The 23,114-nt window shown below is 40.8% G+C and overlaps 1 protein-coding gene across 6 annotated transcripts in view; it reads left to right on the top strand.

Moving 5' to 3' along the window:
• Positions 1 to 23,114, top strand: part of Fancd2 (FA complementation group D2) — a 68,075-nt gene that overhangs the window by 16,644 nt on the left and 28,317 nt on the right. For 2 of the 6 annotated variants that reach the window (XM_027429109.2, XM_027429107.2), the window contains exons 10-28: positions 668 to 755; positions 2,174 to 2,278; positions 2,677 to 2,777; positions 3,116 to 3,224; positions 3,431 to 3,466; positions 5,320 to 5,463; positions 7,674 to 7,808; positions 9,074 to 9,205; positions 10,126 to 10,236; positions 12,988 to 13,097; positions 14,772 to 14,832; positions 15,220 to 15,339; positions 16,104 to 16,177; positions 16,476 to 16,616; positions 17,272 to 17,372; positions 18,132 to 18,247; positions 19,925 to 20,033; positions 21,708 to 21,818; positions 22,095 to 22,207. In XM_027429109.2, coding sequence (XP_027284910.1) covers positions 668 to 755; positions 2,174 to 2,278; positions 2,677 to 2,777; positions 3,116 to 3,224; positions 3,431 to 3,466; positions 5,320 to 5,463; positions 7,674 to 7,808; positions 9,074 to 9,205; positions 10,126 to 10,236; positions 12,988 to 13,097; positions 14,772 to 14,832; positions 15,220 to 15,339; positions 16,104 to 16,177; positions 16,476 to 16,616; positions 17,272 to 17,372; positions 18,132 to 18,247; positions 19,925 to 20,033; positions 21,708 to 21,818; positions 22,095 to 22,207 — 2,017 coding nt within the window. Of the gene's footprint in view, positions 1 to 667; positions 756 to 2,173; positions 2,279 to 2,676; positions 2,778 to 3,115; positions 3,225 to 3,430; positions 3,467 to 5,319; positions 5,464 to 7,673; positions 7,809 to 9,073; positions 9,206 to 10,125; positions 10,237 to 12,987; positions 13,098 to 14,771; positions 14,833 to 15,219; positions 15,340 to 16,103; positions 16,178 to 16,475; positions 16,617 to 17,271; positions 17,373 to 18,131; positions 18,248 to 19,924; positions 20,034 to 21,707; positions 21,819 to 22,094; positions 22,229 to 23,114 lie in introns of all 6 variants that reach the window. The other 4 variants (XM_027429108.2, XM_027429106.2, XM_035448991.1 and 1 more) reach the window with 3 other exon arrangements.

Here is a 23,114-nt window from a genome sequence, read left to right as displayed (position 1 = left end):
CCTTCCAAGTGCCGGGATTAAAGATGTATACCACCACCACCTGGCTACAGCTGATTTTCTATCAGTGGGTTCCATGCTCAAGTTCAAGAAGCTACAGATTAGAGATCTTCCCAAAGAGAAAAGTTGCTCAGGCACTGACACAGATTTTTCCTTGTCTTTATTCCCCAAACAATATAGCATGACAACTATTTGTGTAGCTTTTTCATTGCATGAGGTATTGTAAGTATCCTAGAACTAATTGACAATATGAAGGAGGATGGACAGTGCTGAGAATTGAAGTCAAAATTTCATTGATCCTAAGCAAGTACACACTAGTTTTATGGACTTACCTTTTTTTTTTTTTTTGTTTTCTTTGAGACAGGGTCTTTCTGTATTGCTTTGTAGCCTGACCTGGAACTCTCTCTGTAGACCAGGCTGGCCTTGAACTTACTATCAGTGGGTTCCATGCTTTATTATTATGTGGTAATAAACACACCATTTTATAGAATGGGTTTGAGCACCCTAGGATTTTGGTGCCATGGGTAACCTAGGAACCAATCCACTACAGGTACCAAGAGAAAACTGCATATCCTGTCTTCCCCAACTCTAGTGAGTGGCTTTCTCATGTTGTTTTCTGCCCAGTTCTGTTCAAACCATTACCCAGCTTTTCCTTCTTTGTTATTAACAGTAAGCTGCTGGCGCAGAATACTTCATTGACTGTTCCGATTTTGGATGTCTTTTCCAGTCTTCGACTTGACTCGAACTTCCTGTCTGAGGTAGGAAAAATTCTGCTTTTTAGAAATAGACAGAAATCATGTACAATGTAAGAAAATTTACAGTGCTTCGAAACCATGCTCACGAACTTAAGTATTTGGTGTGTGTGTGCACATACACCTGTAATAGGGATCATCATGGATATCAAAACCAGAGCCTACCTACTATAACACTAAGCCCAGACTGGCCTCAAACTCAAAATCTTCCTGCCTTAGCCTCCCCAGTGCTGGTGATAATACATGTGTGCCCCAGGTCTGGCTTAAGCAATGCAACTTAGTTGGGTTTTGTTTTGTTTTTTACTGTGCTGGTGATCAAACCCAGGGTCCCACAAATGCTAGGTGCTGTGATATTTTGTTTATGATCTAACAAATAAAGCTTGCCTGAAGATCAGAGTACAAAGCTAGCCACACTACTTAGCCATGGAGGCCATGCAGTGATGGCACACACCTTTAATCCCAGCAGCCACACCAGTTAGCCAAAGAGGCCAGCCAGTGGTGGTAGTACACATCTTTAATCCCAGCACTTGGGAGACAGAGGCAGATGGATCTCTGTTAGTTCGGAGCCACCCTGGGCTAAACGAGATTGAGTCTGTCTAAAAGAGAACCAGCTCATACAAAGGTGATCTCAGCACTTGGGAAACCCACACCTTTAATCCCAGCACTAGAGAGGAATATAAGGTGGGAAGAGACTGGAGCTCAGGGTAGTCTGAGGTTTCATAGAGACAGATACAGTCTAGGATTCAGTCTGAGGATGCAGTTTGAGGTTTCATAGAGAGAACATTTGGTCTGAGAATTTGTGGAGACAGGATATACATAAATAAGAGGCAGAGACTGGAGGAAGAGAAGTTCAAGACCATTATAAGCTACATAGTGAGCTCAAGGCCAGCCTGAGATGCTAAAATCCTCAAGGAAAACAATAGCATTTTTTAACTTCTTTTGTAACTTTTAAAATACAAGCATTCCTGAATTTAGTCTGGTTTTACTTGGCAGTTATTTCACTGGGCCTCAGTTCCCTTGTAAATAACATCATCTTATTCTGGAACAGAATTAGCTTTTCAGCATTTTGTCTGAATAAGGGGACAGATCGTAAACCCAGTGGTCATTCACAGTCCAAAGTAAGTTTACTGGGTCATTGGTGAGGGCAGTAGGTGGAGAGTGACACTTAATTTTGCTCTCCTATTATCAGTTGTGACCTCAGGCTCTGAAATATAAGACTAATGGTATTTGACATTTATCACTTGTCTGTGTTAGAAAACTCTTTGACATTTTTAATTGTGAGTTTGTAATTTGAGGAAAATTAATACGTTTTTCTTCCTAAACTACAGGTAGGAAAATCAAGTGTGGAAAAAAATTTTCTAATTTTATGTGGTAAGTATTTAATGGGTTAGAGTAGTGAAGGGTTTTGTGTTGTTTATATTTAGATCCGCCAGTTGGTGATGGGCAAGCTGTCATCAGTCCAACTAGAGGATTTACCTGTGATAGTAAAGTTCATTCTTCATTCTGTAACAGACACCACTTCACTTGAGGTACGCTACTATTTCCTATCGCGCTTACATTAAGATACATGGGTATACTATTCAAGTAGTTCAAGTTGCTATTTTCTTGTCCTAGACTAATTGATGCTGATTACTTCACATAGCTGTTGGGAGAGGACGAAGCCCAGTCTGGTTGATTACTAAGCATAGGCTGCTGCAAAGTGACATTTGCTATTTCTGTGTAGAAGCACTTCAAATGAATCAAAGGTTTAGGGTATAGCATTCTATATGTGCTTGAACTGTTCTTATGCAGTCTGCTGACATGCCCTTTGTTACAAGTCAAGTGTTTTCCTAGGTATTTTGGGGATGTTAAGGTTCCATTGAGAAAATGGACTGTGTCTATCCACTAAGAGTGAACAGAATACATGGCTAATATTGACTTTCCATAGGTGATTTCTGAGCTTCGGGAGAAGTTGAATGTACAGCATTTTATTTTGCCGTCACGGGTTCAGGCTTCCCAAAGCAAGTTGAAAAGTAAAGGACTAGCAAGGTATGGAGTAATTTGCAATTTCCATTCTTTTTCTTGCATAATCATAGGTTTCTCACTTTTATCCTGTAGGCAAGATAGTTATTAGATCTTAATAAATGACAAATGCTGGTATTAAAGTTACCTTCATATCACATAGCATGACTCAGTTTTCAAATTGTGTGTGTGCTTTCCTAGCCATTCTGATCAATTCCACACAGTCCACATTACAAGTTTTTCAGTAGTTTACAGATGAGGTTGGGGCTTCCTCCAGAACCTGTGCTTAATAGTCAACAACTCAAATTTATAAGATCCTCTCTGATAAGTAGACAAAGTAATGTTTCCTGCTCTGCTTTTTGTAGCTCTTCAGGAAATCAAGAAAACAGTGATAAAGACTGTGTTATTCTTGTCTTCGATGTCATCAAGTCAGCCATTAGATATGAGAAAGCCATTTCAGAAGCCTGGATTAAGGTTGGATCCTTGCAACTTTGAGTGTCAAAGTAATCCATGAGTGTCATCAGTCAGTGATAGATGTGTGAGCTGGGATGAAATGAAAGTCTTAAATTGTCATTCAAGTATAAATAATAATGATGGGAAGATGAACAGGACATGTGGAATGAAGCATGAATAACTTGCTCCACTGATATGCTATAATATTGTGGCCCTTGTTTTTCTAGGCAATTGAACGCATTGAGTCAGTGACTGAGCATAAGGTAATAATAGTCTTGTGCTTCGAACTGAAAGTAGTTTCATTGACTGTTGTACTGTCCTACTTTCTTTCTGTCTTTCCTGCACTTATCCTTTTGTAGCTGCTCTAGTAAGGTTGGGTATATGGAGAAGATAACCTGAGAGGGGTGACTTGCTGAGTGAGTGGTCTGCTCTTACCTAACTCTGGAAATGAATTTAGCTTACGATATTCAATAGGGGAATAGGAGGTTGTTCCACCCACATGAAGTTTCAGTTAAAGAAGCAGTACCCCACCTGGGTCATGAGTTCAGGTCCCTGTGCCTATAGCTGGCCTTCCTCCCCACTAAGCCAAGTTGTCAAGACAAGGGTACTCTCTGTTTGATTTTTCTCTGCTCATGTAGTCCTGACCTGTATAGGTTCGTTAGACTTTCTGCTGTAAGGCAGGCAGTGGTACTGTATCTGTCATCCCCTACACCCCTAACTCTCTGTCTCTGCCTCTATGTGTGTGTGTGTCTGGGTCACATTCTGCAGTCCATGATGGCCTAGAAATCACCCTTAAACTCAGGGCGATTCTCCTGCCTCAGCTTCCATGTACTGGGAACAGTAAGCCACCATGCCCAACTTGTCTTTTAGTCCTAGGGACCTCTCCTGTGAAGAAGCTGCATGCTTGTGTTTCTGTGTACTGATTGTTTCTTCTGAAGGTTTTGCTTGGGTTGGAATCTTTTGTCTTGCAGTATTTTTGTTAGTTGAGTGTCCAGTTATTAGATGACAATCTTGAAAGTTTCTATGATATAGAGTAAATGATGAAAATAATCAAGTTCTTTGTGACAGGTTCTCATCTAGTTGCTTTCAAACTCACTGGATAGCTGAAGTTGACCTTGAACTCCTACATCTGCTCCCAAGTACTGGGATGACAGGCATTTGCTACCATGATTTGCTTGAAAATAATTGTGGGGGGTGAACGATAAAGACATTATAACTGAATTGTTTGATTTTTGTTGTTGTTGTTTTGTTGTTTTTCGAAACAGGGTTTTTCTGTGTAGTCCTGGCTGTCCAAAAACTTACTCTGTAGACTAGGCTGGCCTCGAACTCAGAGATCTGCCTGTCTCTGCCTCCCAAGTGCTGGGATTAAAGGTATATGCCACCATACCTAGCCCATTTCTTTTGATAATCTTATTATGTATACACATATATATGCCCATATTCTTTTGTATAGGAGTATGCCTATGTTTGTATGCACATACAGCTTGTACAAAAAGATAAAATATTTACAAAGGGGATAGAGTGACCGCTCAGAGGTTAAAAGCACTTCTGCTGCTCTAGGGAGCTAGGGCTCAGTTCACAACACCCATGTGGGGTCTACAAAATGAGTTCTAGGACAGCCAGGACTACACAAAGAAACCCAGTTTTGAAAAGAAAAAAAAAATGGGTTAGCTTATACTGGTTTTTGTGGCTCTGTTATATACTTGATAGCTTTTTTTGTTTTTTGTTTTTTGTTTTTCAAGATAGGATTTCTCTGTGGCTTTGGAGCCTGTCCTAGCACTTGCTCTGTAGACCATGCTGAGCCTCGAACTCACAGAAATCTACCTGCCTCTGCGTCCCCAGTTGTGGTATTAAAGGCGTGCATCACCACTTCCTGGCTTCAAAATTCTATTTTAATATCACCTCTCTTAATATTCTGATATTTTCTTATGAAATATCAAAGGATAATAAATGGTTGTAGCACTTTGTTTCTCAGAAAGGTATTTCTGTGTTTTGTAAGAGTCTGTGAGCTCCATGACTGTAGAGTGAGGAAGCCAGGGTCAGCATTATGCTTTAGTGGGAAATAGTTGAGCTGCAGCTCTGGGGCGTTGACCATCTTCCTGATGTTCTCTGACAGGCTCTGGACGTGGCGATGCTGCTCATCATCTATAGCACTAGCACACAGACAAAGAAGGGCTCTGAAAAGGTGCTGAGGAACAAGATTCAGTCTGGCTGCATTCAAGAACAGCTGCTCGAGGGTACATTCTCCACACATTACATGGTAAGTGTGCAGTGTGCAGGGGGGAGAGATGCTGAGAGGATAACATTTTTGTCATTTTCTGTACCATGTGGAAATCCCATAACACCTTTGTTAGTATTGATCAACATAGTTCAGGGGAGTGAAGTAATTGCTTTGTTGTATTGAGATGATGATATTAATAAGCCAACCCAATATTAACTTTCACCTTTTCAAGAAGTTAACAAAGTTGGTTTATCTTGAACTTCTCTGAATCAAATTCCAAATTCTTTTGTCTTTTGTATTTTTTAAAAAAGATTTATTTTTATTTTTGTATATGTGTTTGTATCCCTGTGTGTATATACCATGTGCATGCAGGTACTCTTGGAGGCCAGAAGAGGGCGTTGGATGCTCTGGTTATGAAATGGGTGCTGGAAACCAAACTTGTTGGAAGAATACCAAGTACTCTTAACTGCTGAGCAGTTTTTCTAGCCTCAATATAATTTTTTAACATGTTTTTATTTTTTTTTAATTTTTTTTTGAGAGTCTCATTATGTGGGCTTGGCTGGCCTGAAACTTGGTGTGTAGACCAGGCTGGCCTTGAATCATAGAGACCTGTATCTGCCTCCACAGTATACAACTGCACTTGGATTTTTTGTTTGTTTCTTTGGTTTGACTATTTATTTTTTTATTTTTTTGAAATAGCAATATCTGTAAAGAAGATGAAATTACTAACATTTACTTTTGGTCCCTTAATGTCTGTCTGTATTGTGTTATTGGTGGGACCTGGTCACTTCTCTTTCTATAACAGTTATTCAGAGAATGTAGTTTGGGAGTGTGGGAGGTAACTGAGTTGGTAAAGTGCTTGCCACACAATCATGAAGACCTGAATTCTATCTCCAGAACCCACAAAAAAAAAAAGTTGAGCATGGCAGCACACATTTATAATCACAGTACTGGGGAGGTGGAAATAGGTAGGCCCCTAAGGTTCACTGGTCAACCAATAAGCATTTGTTGAGGCCCAGTTCCAAGTGAGGGCCTGTCTCAAAAACAAAAACAAAAACAAACAAAAAAACCAAGATAGGATGATTCCTGAAAACAACTCCTGAGGTTGACTTCTTCCTTCCACATGCACTGACATGAATTTCACCACCAGCACACATTTAAACCTTCACTTACATGAACACACATACATACACACACACACATGCACACCTACACATAGGGAACTCAATTTGGGTAGCATTGAATGTTACACACTGAATTTAAAACGTAACAGAAACAGAGCAGGTACCAGGAGGCATATGAGTGAGTGAAGAAACTGGGATCATTCAGTCTGGTTTGTAGTTCTAAACTGAACAAATCAAACTGTATTTTTTTTTAATTTATTTACTTATTTTTATTACATATACAGTGTTCTGTTTGCATATTTGCCTGCACACCAGAAGAGGGCACCAGATCTCATGATAGATGGTTGTGAGCCACCATGTGGTTGCTGGGAATTGAACTCAGGACCTCTGGAAGAGCAGCCCAGTGCTCTTAACCTTTGAGCCATCTCTCCAGCCCCCTCAAACTGTATATTAAGCTTATTTAATTTTTTTTTGTTTTGTTTTTGTTTTTTTGTTTTTTAAGACAGGGTTTCTCAGTATAGCTTTGGAGACTATCCTGTCGCTTGCTCTGTAGACCAGTCTGGCCTCGAACTCACAGAGATCTGCCTCTGCCTCCCGAGTGCTGGGATTAAAGCACTCGTGCGCCACCAACGCCCAGCTAATTTTTTTTTTATTTTTAAGGCCAAGTTGATAACCACTTATGGAATCTGATTCTGAGAGAAAAATCACAATGTTGAAGGATTATTTGAGGTATAGTTATATTAAGATTCTTTAAAGTTGCTGTATGTGAGTGCTCACAACAGCACTTGGGATGTGGAAGGCAGAAAGATCAGAATTCAAGTCCTATAACTACAACATTTGAGGCCATCTGCAGTACCCACCAAAAGAAAGTTTTGTTGTTTTAAGCTAAAGTGAGAGTTGGGGGTGGAGATGTAATTCAGTGGTGGAGTGTTTATTTAGCATGTTCCAGGTTCTGGGTTCAGTGCTTAGCAGTAAAGATAAAAGGCAATGTTTGAGAGCAGGAATGCTATGTGTCAGGGAGATGACTTGAGAGCCCCAACAGGTTCTTTGGTGACAGTAGTGGATTTTAGCACATTTGGTTCTATGACACTGTTTCCTAGTCTTTTTTCTTTCTTCCTCTTTTAGGTTCTTAAGGATATTTGCCCATCAATTCTTTTACTGGCTCAGACTTTGTTTCACTCTCAGGACCAGAGGATAATTTTGTTTGGCAGTCTCCTATACAAATATGCTTTTAAAATTTTTGATACTTATTGCCAGCAGGTATGTTGGAACATTTATTTGGATAAGGAAGAAGCAAGGCTGTGGGAAGGTATAATTTCAAATAAATTGGATGTGCTTTGATGTATATTCTTGGTGATTAGATAACAGTGAGGGTGAAATAACTTTGACCAGCACCTTAGAACTTAGTTCCATCCCAGTCATGGTGATGCACATCTGTAATCAGTTCTTGGGAAACAGGAAGGAGGATAAACAAAAGTTTGAGGCCTGACTGGGGTATACAGCAGGACCTTGCTTCAGAAGCAAGGAAAGTATTCAGTTCTAGTCTCTGTCCTCAAGTAGTAAGATTGGCTTGCAGGACCCAACTGTGAGAGCGGAAATTTGGTATAAAATCATTAAGGTCCCACTCATGTAATACCTCAGACAACTTGGCTTAGATTTTATTTTGTTTTATTTTTTTATTATGTGCATATGTGTGTGGGTTTTTTCACCTTAGTGCAGTTCCCACAGAGGCCATATTGAAATTATGCCAGTCTGTACTCCATCACAAAATCTGTAAGACCTTCAACTCATTCAGTACATTCTTTTCAAGAAATTTAACACATACTAAGTCCAATCACAGTCCAAGTAAAATTTAACTCATAGATAAAAATTCACAAGACTGGGCTGGAGAGATGGCTCAGAGGTTAAGAGCACTTACTGCTCTTCCAGAGGTCCTGAGTTCAATTCCCAGCAACCACATGGTGGCTCACAACCATCCATTATGAGATGGTGTGCAGATATACATGGAAGCAGAATGTTGTATGTATAATAAATAAAATCTTTAAAAAAAAAATTCACAAGACTGTACCAAGGACCAAAATCAGGTTTTGATGGAGCCCACTGATGCGTCACCGAAAGCAGGTCAAGAGTGATTGTTACTCCTGTGATCCTAGTACTTGAGAGACAGGAGACTACAAGTTCTAGGCCAGCGTGGGCCAGAGAGTAAGGTTCAGGGAGTCAGGGTGGTAGTGTAGTTAGCCAGTGCGACTACAGACCTCTGAAGCCAATGCTCATGGCAGTTAGATAAAAAGTAGTAAGGTAGAACGTCGAAAGGCCTTAGACGACCACATGGCAGCTCACAACTGTCTGTAGCTACAGTTCCAGGAAACCAACACCCTTATATGGGAGTACATGCAGTCAAAACACCAGTACACATGAAATAAAAATAATTAAAAAGTTAAAAAAGAAAAGCCTAAGGCATGAATCCTTTAGAATGGCCATGTCCTGTTTTTATTTCGCACTGTCCTGTTGATCTCCCTGTTTAGGAAGTGGTTGGTGCCCTGGTAACCCACGTCTGCAGTGGGAATGAGGCTGAAGTTGACACTGCATTGGATGTCCTCCTTGAGCTGATTGCACTAAACCCCTCTGCTATGAGGCTGAATGCTGTTTTTGTTAAGGTATTGTCTGTACTGCCAAATACTGAATCATTTTTCTGTTTCCTATAGTATCTCAGAGTTACTGCTCCCTGTCATCAAAAACTTGTTTCGTATTCTTTAGATACTGGCACTGTAAATGTGGGAGGGATGTGTATGTATAGAAAGGTAGATAACAGGTAAGTTATAAGTGTATATACGCATATAGATATAAAGATGCATCATATTTGTGTATTAATATATTCAGAAACACTTCTCTATACTTACATGCTAAGCCGTTTTTAAGTGCTCTGGTAGGAAGGCTGGTCTTTGCCTTTGATGTTAAGAGTGTAAGAAGTACAAGCAAGTCATCTGTACATACCTGGTCACCACTGAGAGAAACTTGCAGTATTTGTCTGATACTGACTTAATCCACTTAATGAAATGATCATTTCCATGTGTATCCATTTTTCTGCAAACAACATAACTTTGTTCTTCCTTATGGCTGAAAAAATTGCATTATATGTGTACCACATTTCTCACTGTTGATGAGCACCTAGGTTATTGATAAAACTATGTGCTGCAGTAAACATTGATGTACAGGTATCTTTCTCACTTGGGATCAACTTGGGATCCTGGAAAAATACCGGAGTAGAGTAGCTGGGCAATTGTTCTGTTTAAAATGGGGGTGGGCAGGCTGGAGAGATGGCTCAGCAGTGAAAGCAGAGGATCTGGGTTTGATTCCCAGCACCTTACATATTGGTTCACAACAATCCATAACTCTAGTTCCAGGGAATCCAATGCCCTTCTCTCACCTTCTTGGGCACCAACAATGCATGCAATGCATTACATATATGCAGGTAAAACACACAACACACACAATGAATAAACCACAGTTTTACAAGTTCAAAGAAAGAGAAATGTTAGCTAATGAACTCATTTTGGGCATTTTCCCCTCTTCATAGGGAATTTTAGATTATTTGGAGACTATGTCCCCTCAGCAAATACGAAAAATCTTCTGTATTCTCAGCACACTAGCATTTAGCCAACAGCCTGGAACCAGCAACCATATCCAGGTAAGAGGGCATGTTTTGAGAAAGAATGTTTTAAACCTCTTCATTTGAAATTTGCCATACTAAGTTACTCCAGCCTATGGAGCACCTGGTCCATAGCGGGTTCTAGGACAGCCACAGTACAAAATAAAGAGACCTGGTCTCAAAACTAAAAAATAAAAAGATTATTAGTGCCAAGCCAGCCTGGGCTACATAACTAGTTCCAGGTCAGTCCCTAGTGAGACCCCGCCTAATAAAAAAACAAAACAAACAAACAATAAAATGACAACAGCTGGGAGTGATGGGTCATGTCTTTAATGATAGCACTAGGGAAACAGAAGCAGGTGGACTTCTATGAGTTTGAGTCAGCCTAGTCTTCACAAAAAATTCTAGCCTGCTAGATCTACATAGCTGAGACCCTGTCTCAGAAAATAAAAATGGCGAAGAAATCTTAGTCTGTTGGAAAACAGATGGGTCTGAACCTGTAATCAGCCAACCGTGAGATGCCTTTCAGATTCTGTGTGGAGTACTGTGGAATTACAGAATGTCTAAGCTAAAATTCACTAGGCTTGCTTTCATTGTAGTCACTAATTACCGAAGAAAGCTAAGCAAATGGAGTAAAATATGAGCAAAGCTTTTTGGATTGGGATCATAACTCACACCTTGGAGCTATAGTGCCACCTTGTGGCACTAATTCACATTGGGCTGTGGTGTTGAACAACTAGCACCTTGTTTTAATTTAAAAGTTGTTTGGCTAGGTGATACACACATGAGCAGAATCCCATAGTGTGTAGAGAAGCGTGCCGTGAACAGTAACTCCTTGCTACTCTAGACAATTGGCTTGCCCCCTAGGCAGTGTCACTGGTTTAGAACTTTCTGCAGAGTTTCTCCATTCTGCTTTCCCTTTCTGGTGTTGTACCTTGTACTTTAGCAAAGTATTTGGGAATTGTTTCATATCAGTAATACAAAATTATTTCATTATTTTGTTTTTGAACAAAATATATACAAAATGTATTATTTTCTTTCTTTTTGGTTATTTGAGACAGGGTTTCTCTGGATAGTCCTGGATGGCTGTCCGGGAACTCACTCTGTAGACGAGGCTGGCCATGAACTCCAGAGATCTGCCTGCCTCTGCCTCCTGAACGCTGGAATTAAAGGTATGCGCCACCACTGCCCAGGCATTTTCATTATTTTTAAATATATTAGTGGCATTGAGAATGTTCACAATGTGCAAATATAACCACTGTCCATTTTCAGAGTTCTTTCATTATTCTGACTAGAAAGGTACTCGATGTGGCAATAGTTCCTTGCCTCCCCACTTCCCTGGGGCCTGGTAACCTCCAGTCTGTTTCCCCTTTCTAGATACCGACATATGTAGATGCGTAGTGTTTGTGTTTGTCTTTTTTCACTCAGTGTTCTCAGTGTTACAGGATGTGTCAGACCCTCATTCCTATTGTAGCTGAACAGTCCATTTTATCTATATCTTAGTTTTCTTCTTTTATTTATCCAAGCATGGGCATGAGTTTTTCCTTACCTTCAGCTGGTTGCACAATGCTGTGACGATCTTTTGTGTGCAGGTCCTTATTTGAACCTCATTTCAGCTATGGAGTATGTACTTAGGGATAGCATTGCTGAATTATTTGGTGATTGTGTTTAACAATTTGAGGAGCCACCAAAATTTTTCAGAGCAGGTGCACCATTTTACATTATTACTTTGAAGGTATGACATTTCCTATTTCTCCAAAAAAAAAGAAAAAGAAAAAATTTGCTACAATTTTGATAGAGATTGCACTAAATTCCTGAACAATATTCAGGACTGTAGTCAAACTTTCTTTGGACTGCTATCTCCCAAATAATGACACAAAGCTGGAAGTCTTGCCTGTTCTCTCCTGCCTAGCTATTGGCCATTCATCTCTTTATTAAACCAATCAGGAGGTACCCTGGCAGAGATAATTCTTTGCAGTGTACAAAAGGATTATCCCACAACAGTCATCTTACAGTATTAAATTCTCCAATCTAAGAACATGGGACATCTTTTCATTATTTAGTTCATTCATTTCTTTCAGCAATATTTGTCTCAATGTTGCTGAGACTGGCCTCAAACTCAAGTTCTGTTTATAGAGTTATGCCCCGTACTCAGCTAGCATTGTTTTATAAATTTTAACATGTAAATATTTTGTTTCCCTGGTTAAATTTATTTCTAAATGGTTTATTGTGGTGCGCCAAGATTGTTTAGTGCTGCCAAGCGTGACAAAGTATGTGTTGAAATGAGAGCACCCACTCCTAAAAATTGTCCTCTGACTTCCATACCTCTGTCCTGCACCTGAGGTACGCCACACACAAAATCAACATATTTAAAAATAGTTTATTGTAGCTCATTACTTTAGTTGTGCAGCCATCACAACAATTTTCATGTCCTAGAGCAGCTGCCATGGCAGTACTAACAGCTGCTGTTGAATGTGTGCCTTGTTCTAGGAGCCTTGTATAATTGGCTTCTGAATTTTAAAGCAATTTTCCATCTTTTTAAGAAAAGGTTTCTCTGTAGCTTTGGAGCCTGTCCTGGACCTCAATCTGTAGACCAGGCTGACATCAAACTCACTGAGATCCGCCTGCCTCTGCCTCCTGAGTGCTGAGATTAAAGGCATGCGCCACCACTGCCTGGCCAATTTTCTTCCCATCTTCTACATGAGACTTAGAGAATGAAATTTAGCTCCAATAAATATGTTCTGCTGTGTCACTCCAGCATCTTCTTTCTCTGTCCTGATCATATTGCAGGATGAAATGCACTTGGTGATACGAAAGCAGCTCTCTAGCACTGTGTTCAAGTACAAGCTCATCGGGATCATCGGTGCAGTCACCATGGCTGGCATCATGGCAGAAGACAGGTACTCAGGAAGAGTCTGGTCTCTGTGCCTCACTTCTGCTAGTTCAGGTGCTGCCTTACAAACACATTGTAATATGCAGCCATTATCTTTTGTTTTTGTTTTTTGAGACAGGGTTTCTCTGTGTGGCTTTGTAGATCAGGCTGGCCTCAAACTCACAGAGATCTGCCTGCCTATGACTCCCGAGTGGAGTGCAGGGATTAAAGGTGTGCGCCACCACCCGACACAGCCATTATCTTGATAGAGGAATTAAAACTATTATGAGAAGAAGTAAATATGACTAGCTTCTTTTTCATATTCTCTTCTAATCTTTTTAAGGTATATTTTTGTTATTTTTAATTATGTTTTTGTAGACTGGTTTATGCACATGAATGCAGGTACCTATGGAGGCCAGAGGTGTCAGATCCTCCTGGAGCTGGAGTTACAGGCAGATGGTAGCTGCCTGAGGTGGGGAATTTAACTCAGTTTCTCTGCAAGAGCAACATACACACTCTTAACTCCTGGACCATTTCTCTAGTTTTTTGAGACAAGGTTTCTCTGTGTAGCTTTGGAGCCTGTCCTTGAACTTGCTCTATAGACTAGGCTGGCCTTGAACTCACAGAGATTCACCTGTCTCTGCCTCCCAAGTGCTGTGATTAAAGGCATGTGCCACCACCGCCCAGCTCCATTTTTTTTGTGTGTGATATTATTAATAGCATAGTTATTAATTATAGTGTTGCCTGGAGCTACAGTGCTGGGAAATCTTTCCACAGAGGCTAACTTTGGTTCTCCTGAAATTCATTGTTTAGAATCTGCTCTGATCTAGGCTCTCTATTGTAGTATTGATCCTGTCTGGAGCTTCATGTTTGATACAAATATAGTTACACTTGCTCTTAGATGCCTCAGTTATAGCATTTAAAGAAGTGTCCGAACTGGGGCTTCATGATATGTCATGCTTCTTAGAAATGATTTGTCAGGAATTCCTAAGAGCTCAGGAAACATTCTTAGAATCAACAAATAGTTAGAAGAAGGGAAGAAAAACAATCTGAAGAGGCTACTGTGTACTGGTTCAGAGTTTATTCATTGATCCATACTATTTGTCTGCCTGGCTCCATTATTAGCTAAATGACCTTGGACACGTTACTCTGCTTCTGCCATTGTAGTTTCACAGCTGTGAAATGCTAATTGTGTTTACTTTGTGGAATTAGTAAGTTTTCAGTGGCTAGGACAATGCCCAGAACATTCTACATACTGAAGAAATGGTTTATTTAGCTGGACACATGGAAGGAGGCTCAGTTGATGCCAGGAGTTCAAAGCCAACTTGGGCAGCATGGTCAGATTACCATCTGAAAAACAAAGATTGCCTTGTCATTACTAATTTATTGTTCCCTTAAAAATACATATAAGTTGGTTTAACTCATTTGCAAAACCCTCAGAATTCCAGGTGCTGAGGCAGAGTGATCACTTGCACACTGGAGTTTGGCATCAGCCTGGCAACCTAGTGTGACCCTGGCTCAAAAAAGGGAGATAACCATGTTTTACCATATGTAAACCTACATTTTCTATGAACAATAAATAGTTCCTCATGCCTTCATGAAATTTTACCTCTATTCTTCTGAAAGAAGACAGGACTCTTAAACTTACTGCCAATTATTATAAAACATTAACAAAAATGAAACTAAAATTCTTTTTTTCTAGAAGTGTACCATCTAATTCAACCCAGAGGAGAGCTGACCTGAGCAGTGAATGGTGTACACAGGTAAGCTTCTGTAACAGTGTAGACCAAACTGCCCTTGAACTTGCTGGGATCCTCCTGCCACTGCATCCTAATGACTAGGATTACAGGCATGAGATACCTTGCCCTCCTTGTCATGGTAACTCTTCAGAAGTTCATTCTAGGACCCATATCAATGTTCTTCATCTTACTTGTCTCTCTCTTCTCTCAATGTCCATAGTGAAGTCTGTCACTCCAGCTTTGGTTTTGGTTTAGGATATGAGGTATGAGACAGACTAGAGAAGAGGCTCAGAAATGCCTCATTTGAATTTTGGCAGCAAGCTTGAAGAGAGAACTTAATACTGAGTACAGAGACAAATTTAGGAAGGACTGGCAGCCCAAGAGTCACAGCTTTTTCTCCGTCTGTTCCAGGTGACTTCTCTGCTACAGCTGGTTCATTCTTGCACTGAGCATTCTCCTTGGGCCTCTTCTCTTTATTATGATGAATTTGCCAACCTGATCCAAGAAAGAAAGTTGGCTCCAAAAACGTTGGTAAGAACAGTATCTTGTTTTGGGGGTGACAGGTGGGAGCCAGTTGAGACAAGGTTTTACTGTGTAGCCCTGGCTGACTATGGCTTTTATAAAGACCAGCTGCCCTTGAATTAGCTGTAGGCCTCCTGTTCTTCATCCCAAGTTTTGGGATGACTGGAGTGAGCCTCCAATACCCCATTCCTGGTGTCTATTTTATTTTATTTTATTTTATGTGCATTAGTGTTTTGCCTTGGGTTTCAGGTCCCCTGAAACTGGAGTTACAGACAATTGTGAGCTGCCATGTAGGTACAGGGAATTGAACCTGGGTCCTTTGGAAGAGAAGTCAGTGCTCTTAACTGCTGAACCAACTCTCCAGCCCCCACGTGCCTTTTCTTAAGGCAAGAAAGCATCAGAGCTTTTTTGCAACACATTTAGTCTTTCTCTCTGTCAAAGTTTAAAAATAGACTATCCTGTGAGCCCTTATTTTCTAGCTGGAAGGCTGTTCCACTCCCCCCCATCTCAGGTCTCTCCTGAGGCCTCTTTCACACAATAATGATCACAATTATAAAATGACAAGAAGTTATTGGTGATAGGCACAATTTGTTTGACAGCTCTGTTCTATGCCAGGCACTAAGTGAAGCACTTTTTGTGTATCAGCTCCTTTCTTCACAGTATTGAAGGTTTAGAAATGAGGAGTCTGAGGCTTAGAAAGGTTAGTGGCAGTTTATCTAGGGTTATAATAGCAGTATACCCCTCACTACATCATTCTTGTTTGCACCCCGTAGGAATGGGTTGGGCAGACCATCTTTAATGATTTCCAAGATGCCTTTGTGGTGGACTTCTGTGCTATTCCAGAAGGGTAAGTCCTGTTCACCTTCTGGGTTGACTCTACTAGTGAGGAGGTTGTATCACTTCAGTAGCAAATATAAACCACACTACCTTTGCCCTCAAGTCAAGTCCGCCCAATATCGTAACTCCCCCCTCCCGCCAGCCCTAACACCTGTACCCCAGCTGTAGAATTGCTGAAAAGGTCCCCAATTATTCTGTTTACAGCTTCTTCCCATAGTTTTTGCTTGAAGTCAGTTTGTTCTAGTGATTTCCCCCATAGACTTGTTTTCCTGCCAGTTGGGACATCAGATTTTGGGTTCTCTTCACAGTGACTTTCCATTTCCTGTGAAAGCTCTCTATGGACTGGAAGAATCCAGCACTCAAGATGGCATTGTCATCAACCTCCTACCACTGTTCTTTCAGGAATTTGCAGGTGTCAGTCAAATGACTTCACAAGAATCAAGCCAAAAGTTAGTTGTTTTCCATTCTGTTGGTATTTTGAGTGTTCATGGGGAATTCTATTGTTTTAAAATTTCTCTTAATATTAATGAATGGATGAATTTATTGAATTTGTATGTGCCTAAGTGCATGTATCTGTACATGCATGCATGTAGGAGCCCGTGGAGGTTAGAAGAGTATGTTGACCTGTACTAGAACTAGAGAGATGGTGGTTGTGAGCCACCATGTGGGTTTTGGGAACTGACCCTGGGTTCTCTGCAAGAGCAGTAAGTCATCTCACCAGCCCCATTTCATAGTTCTTTTCATGTGTGGAGTCCTTGCATCAAAGTGAGATGTGAGAGGGATGTGGTCAGATGTCTTTTTTTCTTGGTCCATGGATTGAGATTTGTATTGCCCCTGACAGCTCACCACAATAGGCTGTTAGCTGTTCTGTGCCCCTTTCTTTCTTCCCATGGACATCCTGTGCTGCCTCTGCCTTCCTCTTTCCCACTTGTGCCTCATACCCACGGCACTTACCCTGTGCCTTCTTGTACATTAGACCATTGTTTACTGAGCTTTCATTGAGTGCTTGCTGGTTTGTTTAATTATAAAGGTGGCTCCTATAGATTTGGATTAATATGACTGTGATACTAAGTGTGGTTCCTGAGGTGGATTTTTCCTTCCCAGATCAATGTCATCTTTGTGCCTGGCTTCCCATTTCCGGCTGCTGAGACTTTGTGTGGCAAGACAACATAATGGAAACTTGGATGAGATTGATGGTCTCTTAGGTATGGGGTGCAGTTCTTGGATCCTTTCTTTGCTTTTTTGGTAAAAGTAGGCAAGGACCAGTCCTGTACCTTGTATATATGAGATGGAATTTTCTAAATTCATAGATAAGAATTTCGGGAATAGTGGAATTTCAGTCAAATGAGCTTATGTGAACCAGTCATTGTCTTTGTAATTGTTGCTGAATGCTGTCTGGTGAACTTTCCTTTTTTTTGCCTCCCACTTGTATGTATTTCTTTTTCATCAGTTTAAATCTGGGAGGGGTATAGCACCGTCACACAAATTTTGTGACCAATAGCCTTTATAGGAAGACTGCTTAGGAATTTGTCGTGAACCATGCCACTGTTTTCATGGGCCTGAGTTTCCTTTCCCTAGATTACTTTGCTTTGTTTGGTTTGCCTCCAGACGTCACGGTGTTGGTTTTTGCTTTGTTTACATAAGCACACAGTAGAATTCATCTTAAGTTTTAAGAAGAGCTATATACTGTCTGTGGCTCCAGAGACCTCAGGTATAGCCAGCAAAAATGGCCTTACCCCATAGCCTTCCAGGCATATTTGCCTTTTAGAAGTCTTGTTTCCAGCAGGCCTCCATAGGTGCCACAACAGGGTAAAAAGCGTGGATTTATTCTTTTGACACTAATATGGAAGGATTTTTGAGACAAAACAAAGCTTAGCCCTCAAATAGGGCAAATAGTGGCAGGGGCAGGACCCATGTTCTTCTTCCTTGAGCTAAAGGGTGGTGGGACATTTGTTCTTTCTTAGATTGTCCTCTGTTCCTCCCTGACCTGGAACCTGGAGAGAAACTGGAGTCCATGTCTGCTAAAGAGCGTTCACTTATGTGTTCACTCACATTCCTTACTTTCAACTGGTTCAGAGAGGTGAGCAGAATCCCTGGGATGTTTCACTTACTCTGTAGTTTCTCTCAAAAGACAAATCTTTTCTTGGCTCACACAAACTCCCTAAAAGTCTCCCTGAACCACCAGTGCCTGTGCTTCTCTGGCAGACATGTCCCACCCCTACTGACCACCAGGACCTCCTGATGTCCTGAGTCAGAGTACCTAGAACGCTCATTGTGTAGCTGGCTTTTCAGGCAGCCTGCATTCCCACTTCTCTATAGAGTGGCCGCGCTCACTTCTGTGCTGGGAAGTCCTGTTCCTTTTGCCACAGGTCTCTGTTCCCTCTTTGAACTCAGAAATAGGTATGGCTTCCTTCCTTCAGAGTGTGTTTGAGGACATTGGAAATGACCTATGCCTTTTGGTTGTATTGTATTTCACATTTATTCAATAGTTCCTACTTTATAGGCAAAGAAATAAAAACTTAGAAAGGTTACCAATCCCATCAAAGGGACATTGGAAGTAAATAGAATAAGACTTGATTTGCTGAAGTACATGCTGTCTGATATTCTGCCTAACTGCATAACAAGCAGTAAGCAGAAATAGGGTTAAAAATCAGGTTTCTTGCATTTTGGTCCAGGGAAAACATTGCTATGTTACAGCCTATGTTAGCTTTCTGTTGCTGAGTCATAATTTCCAAATGGGATTATAGAAAGAAAGGTTTTATTGTCATTTTATCCTTTAAAACTTTGTGGGACTGGGGCACTGGAGTGATTGCTCAGCAGCTGAGATGACTTTGCTGCTCTTCTAGAGGACAAGAGTTTGGGTCCTAGTGCCCGTATCGGCAGGCTCAGCTGAGGGCAACTCCAGCTCCAGACTCTCCTGGTCTTCGGGGTCACCCATATGCATGTGCACATAAATAGACAGACAGACAGACAGACAGACACACACACACACACAATTTTTAAATATTTCTAAAAATAATTTTTTCTTTATTAATTCAGATTTCCCTCCTTAACTTCGTCTTTCTCAATTTAGAACAACTTTTACATAGTTTCTAAGTGAGTGCTTCAGGAAGAAATACTCTCCTTTTTCTATTAGCAGAGGCACATCCTACACTTCTTGCATGTGTAGGATGCAATTTCTTGCAATTTCTTTTCATTACAATTTTTATGTAGCTGTAACTTATTTTACAGAGACTGCTAGAATATAGACAGCTGTGAATTGTCTGTTATAAACTAATGCATGAAGCCCTAGTTTCTTTCCCCAGCACCACATAACTCTGTGTGGTGACCCATCCCTGTCTCTAGCTCCAGCACTTGGGAGGTTGTGGCAGAAGGATCAGGGGTTGAAGGTCATTCTCAGCCACACACTGAGTTTAAAACCAGTCTGGTCTATGAGACTTTAATTTTCTTGTAGATTAGCACATTGTATGATGCTCTATTTCATATTCATCTGGTTTATTGTATGTTTTTTTAATTGAAATAGTCTTACTGACTCGTCTGCATTTCCCTCTGTAGACTAGACTGGCCTCAAATTCATGGTGATACTCCTGCCTCAGTGTCCCAACTACTGGGATTATAGGCGTAAACCACCATTACCAGGCTTATGTGTTTTATATTAAAAAAAAAAAATTTAGTGTAGTAAAAGAACCTTTTATCCTCAGCAAAGTAAAGCAAATGAGGTTAATGTCCACATATGAATAGAATTTGTGCTTTGCAGGTTGTGAATGCCTTCTGCCAACAAACATCTCCTGAGATGAAGGGCAAAGTGCTTAGTCGGCTAAAGGATCTTGTGGAACTTCAGGAAATCCTAGAGAAGTACTTGGCAGGTAAGGAGGGCTGTGCCCAAGCCTCAGGTGTCAGTGCTGAAGAGATGAGCAGCTTACTGATATATTTTCTTAAAGATTTATTCATTTATGTGGTTTGGGGTTTTGCGTTTGTTTGTTTTTTGAGACAGAGTATTTCTGTGTAGCCCTAGCTGTCCTAGAACTAGAATTGTACACCTGACAGACCTCTAATTCACAAAACTCTACCTGTTTCTGCCTCCACAGCCAGCTAACCTTGGTTTTCTTAAATGTAGTCATGAGCCAGAAGTAAAGATGAATGCCTTTTCATTCCTCTGACCATTAAGTTACTGGTTGGTTTAAAATGCTGGCTTATGGGGCTAGAGAGATGGTTCAGCAGTTAAGAACACTGGCTGCTCTTCTAGAAGAGTTTGATTCAAAGTACCCACGTGGCAGCTCACAACTATCTGTAATTCCATTTCCACAGGATTCAACATCATCTCCTGGCGTTTGTGCATACTGGGCATGCATGTGGAGCTCAGATATACACATGGGCAAATACTCATACACATTAATTAAAAAAAATGTTTTTTTGTGCTAGATTAAAGCTGAGTATAGTGTCACACAGTTTTTTGTTTTTTGTTTTTTTTTTTTTTCTTTGTAACAGACCTGGCTGACCTGGAACTGGTTTTGTAGACCAGGCTGGCCTTGAACTAACAGAGATCTGCCTGCCTCTGTCTCCCAAGTGCTGGGATTAAAGGCGTGTGCCACCACTGCCCAGCATGTCACACAGTTTTAATCTTAGCACTCTAGAGGCAGAGGCAGGCAGATCTCTATGAGTTAAATATTATCCAGAGCTACATAGAGAGACCCTGTCTTAAAGAGAGAGACAGACTGACTCTCTCTCTCTCTCTCTCTCTCTCTCTCTCGCTCGCTCGCTCGCTCGCACGCACGCACGCACGCACGCACGCACGCACGCTCGCATGCACACAAAACAACAACAACAACAAAATGCCAGCTTAATTCTCTAGGGAAAATAAGCCTTCCTTAGGCTTTCATCTTAAATAATGGTATGTAAAACAAAAGTTTTGTGACCATATGTTAATGTCTTCGAATTTTTAAGTGATTTAGTTTTAGTTTCTTTTTGTTTGTTTGGTTCTTTTCCTTATTAAAAGTGGTTTTGTTACCTCTTATCTTGCTCTCCTCTATTCTTCCCCAACTCAACCTCAGTACTTATCCCTAGCATAGGAATGGACTTTGGGAGCCCATTCCACATAGAGGATACTCCCTGAGCCTAGACACAAGGGGGAGGGCCTAAGCCCTATCCCAAAGAATATGACAGACTCTGAAGACCCCCTATGGAAGGCCTCACCCTCCTTGGGGAGCAGAAAGGTTATGGGATAGATAGGGTGTTTGTTGTAGGGGGACAAGGGAGGAGGGCAGGGAGAGGGAACTGAGAATGACATGTAAAATAATCTTGTATCTAATTTAAATTAAAAAATAGAGAAAAATATTTTTTTACTAATTGATCATAATCAGTTACTATAATATAATATTCCTCTAAGCTCCATTTCACTGTGTGCAAACCACATCAGATGACTGGAGTCGTATATGTTACAGGCATTCACTGCTGTAGGTGGTGATTTTGGAAGCCTGTTTCTAGGTATTTGGGTAATTGGATCACTGCTGTTGATGTTCATTACTCCTGCTCTGTTTCAGTCATTCCAGACTATGTTCCGCCTTTTGCAAATGTTGACATGGATACATTAGATATGATACCTAAGAGCAGTTCTGCTGTTTCAACTAAAAACAGAAACAAAGGGAAGATGGGTAAGTATATTCCTATCTTGTCCCTATCTGAGCCACACTGAATCATATGTATTGTGGCATTAGTATTTAAAAAGATCAAAGTGCCAGTGTCACAATTGATTAATGAGTGGTGCTTATACACTAATTAGAAGAATAGTGCCACCAAATCTTTCTTTACAAGGTGTGTAATGTTGTGTAGCTTGAATCATAAAATTTCCTCCTCCCTTCTTGAGGGGTTCTGTTTGGGAAAACATGCTTGCTGGCTACTTGAGTCATTTTTCTCTTTGTGAAATACAGGAGGAAGGAAACAAAAAGCTGACATCAGCAAAGCATCCTCCACTGAAACACTTCTAACAGAAGATACTTCAGAATGTGACACGGTGACATCTGGTAGAAGCCCCGTAGAGAAGGTATTGGAATATGTGACAAAGGTTTGTGACTGCTTAGTGAGAACTAGGCTGGCCTTATTGTTTGTATGTTCTGTAGGAAAGAAGTGGGGAGAGAGGCAAATGAAGTCTCCTAGGCCTTAGACTGACCCTTGACTAGCAGCGTTCATAATAGTCTCTAGATTCTTGGTTGTTCTTTTCAACTATTCGAGGGTCATTCTAAGGCTGGCCATGTCTGTGAGAGAGTGTCTTGATTGATGATTGATGAGGGAGGCTCTTGTCCACTATGGGTAGCACCATCCTTAGGAAGGTAGGCCTGGGTTGTTTTAACAAAGCTAACTGAGCAAGAACAGGAAGCAAGCCAGCTTCACTGTGGTAATTCTGTTTTGTTGTTGTTGTTTGTTTGTTTGTTTGTTTTTAAAGATGTATTTATTTAGTATACAGTGTTCTGCCTGCATGTATGCCTGCATACCAGAAGAGGGCACCGAATCTCATTATAGATGGTTGTGAGCCTCCTTGTGGTTGCTGGGAATGGAACTCAGGACCTCAGGAAGATCAGTCAGTGCTCTTAACCTCTGAGCTATATCTCCAGCCCAAATTCCTTTTTTATAGTAGATATCACATTGTATCTTAGAATACACTGCCTCCTGCCTTGGGTTTTTCAGATAGGGTCTCATTAGGTAGCCCGGGCTGATCTTAAACTCAAGCTGCTTCTGCCCTAGTGTCCTGCATGTTGGGATTCCAGTCATGTACTTCCATGCCCAGCATGACATTCTTTTATATATACTTCTTTTGGCCTTTCTCCTTTTTACCCCAGATCATAGACTTAGTGACCTGGATGTGGTGGTGCATGCCTATAATCTCAGCACTTGGGAGGCTGTGGCAGGAAGATGGTCATACATTTGAGGCAAGCTGAGCTAAATGCAAGCTC

This window comes from Cricetulus griseus, chromosome 8, assembly GCF_003668045.3.
Source record: "Cricetulus griseus strain 17A/GY chromosome 8, alternate assembly CriGri-PICRH-1.0, whole genome shotgun sequence".
Classification (NCBI taxonomy): Eukaryota; Metazoa; Chordata; class Mammalia; order Rodentia; family Cricetidae; genus Cricetulus; species Cricetulus griseus.
The sequence above is the reverse complement of the archived record's forward strand: the minus strand, read 5'-3'. Positions and strand labels throughout refer to the sequence as shown.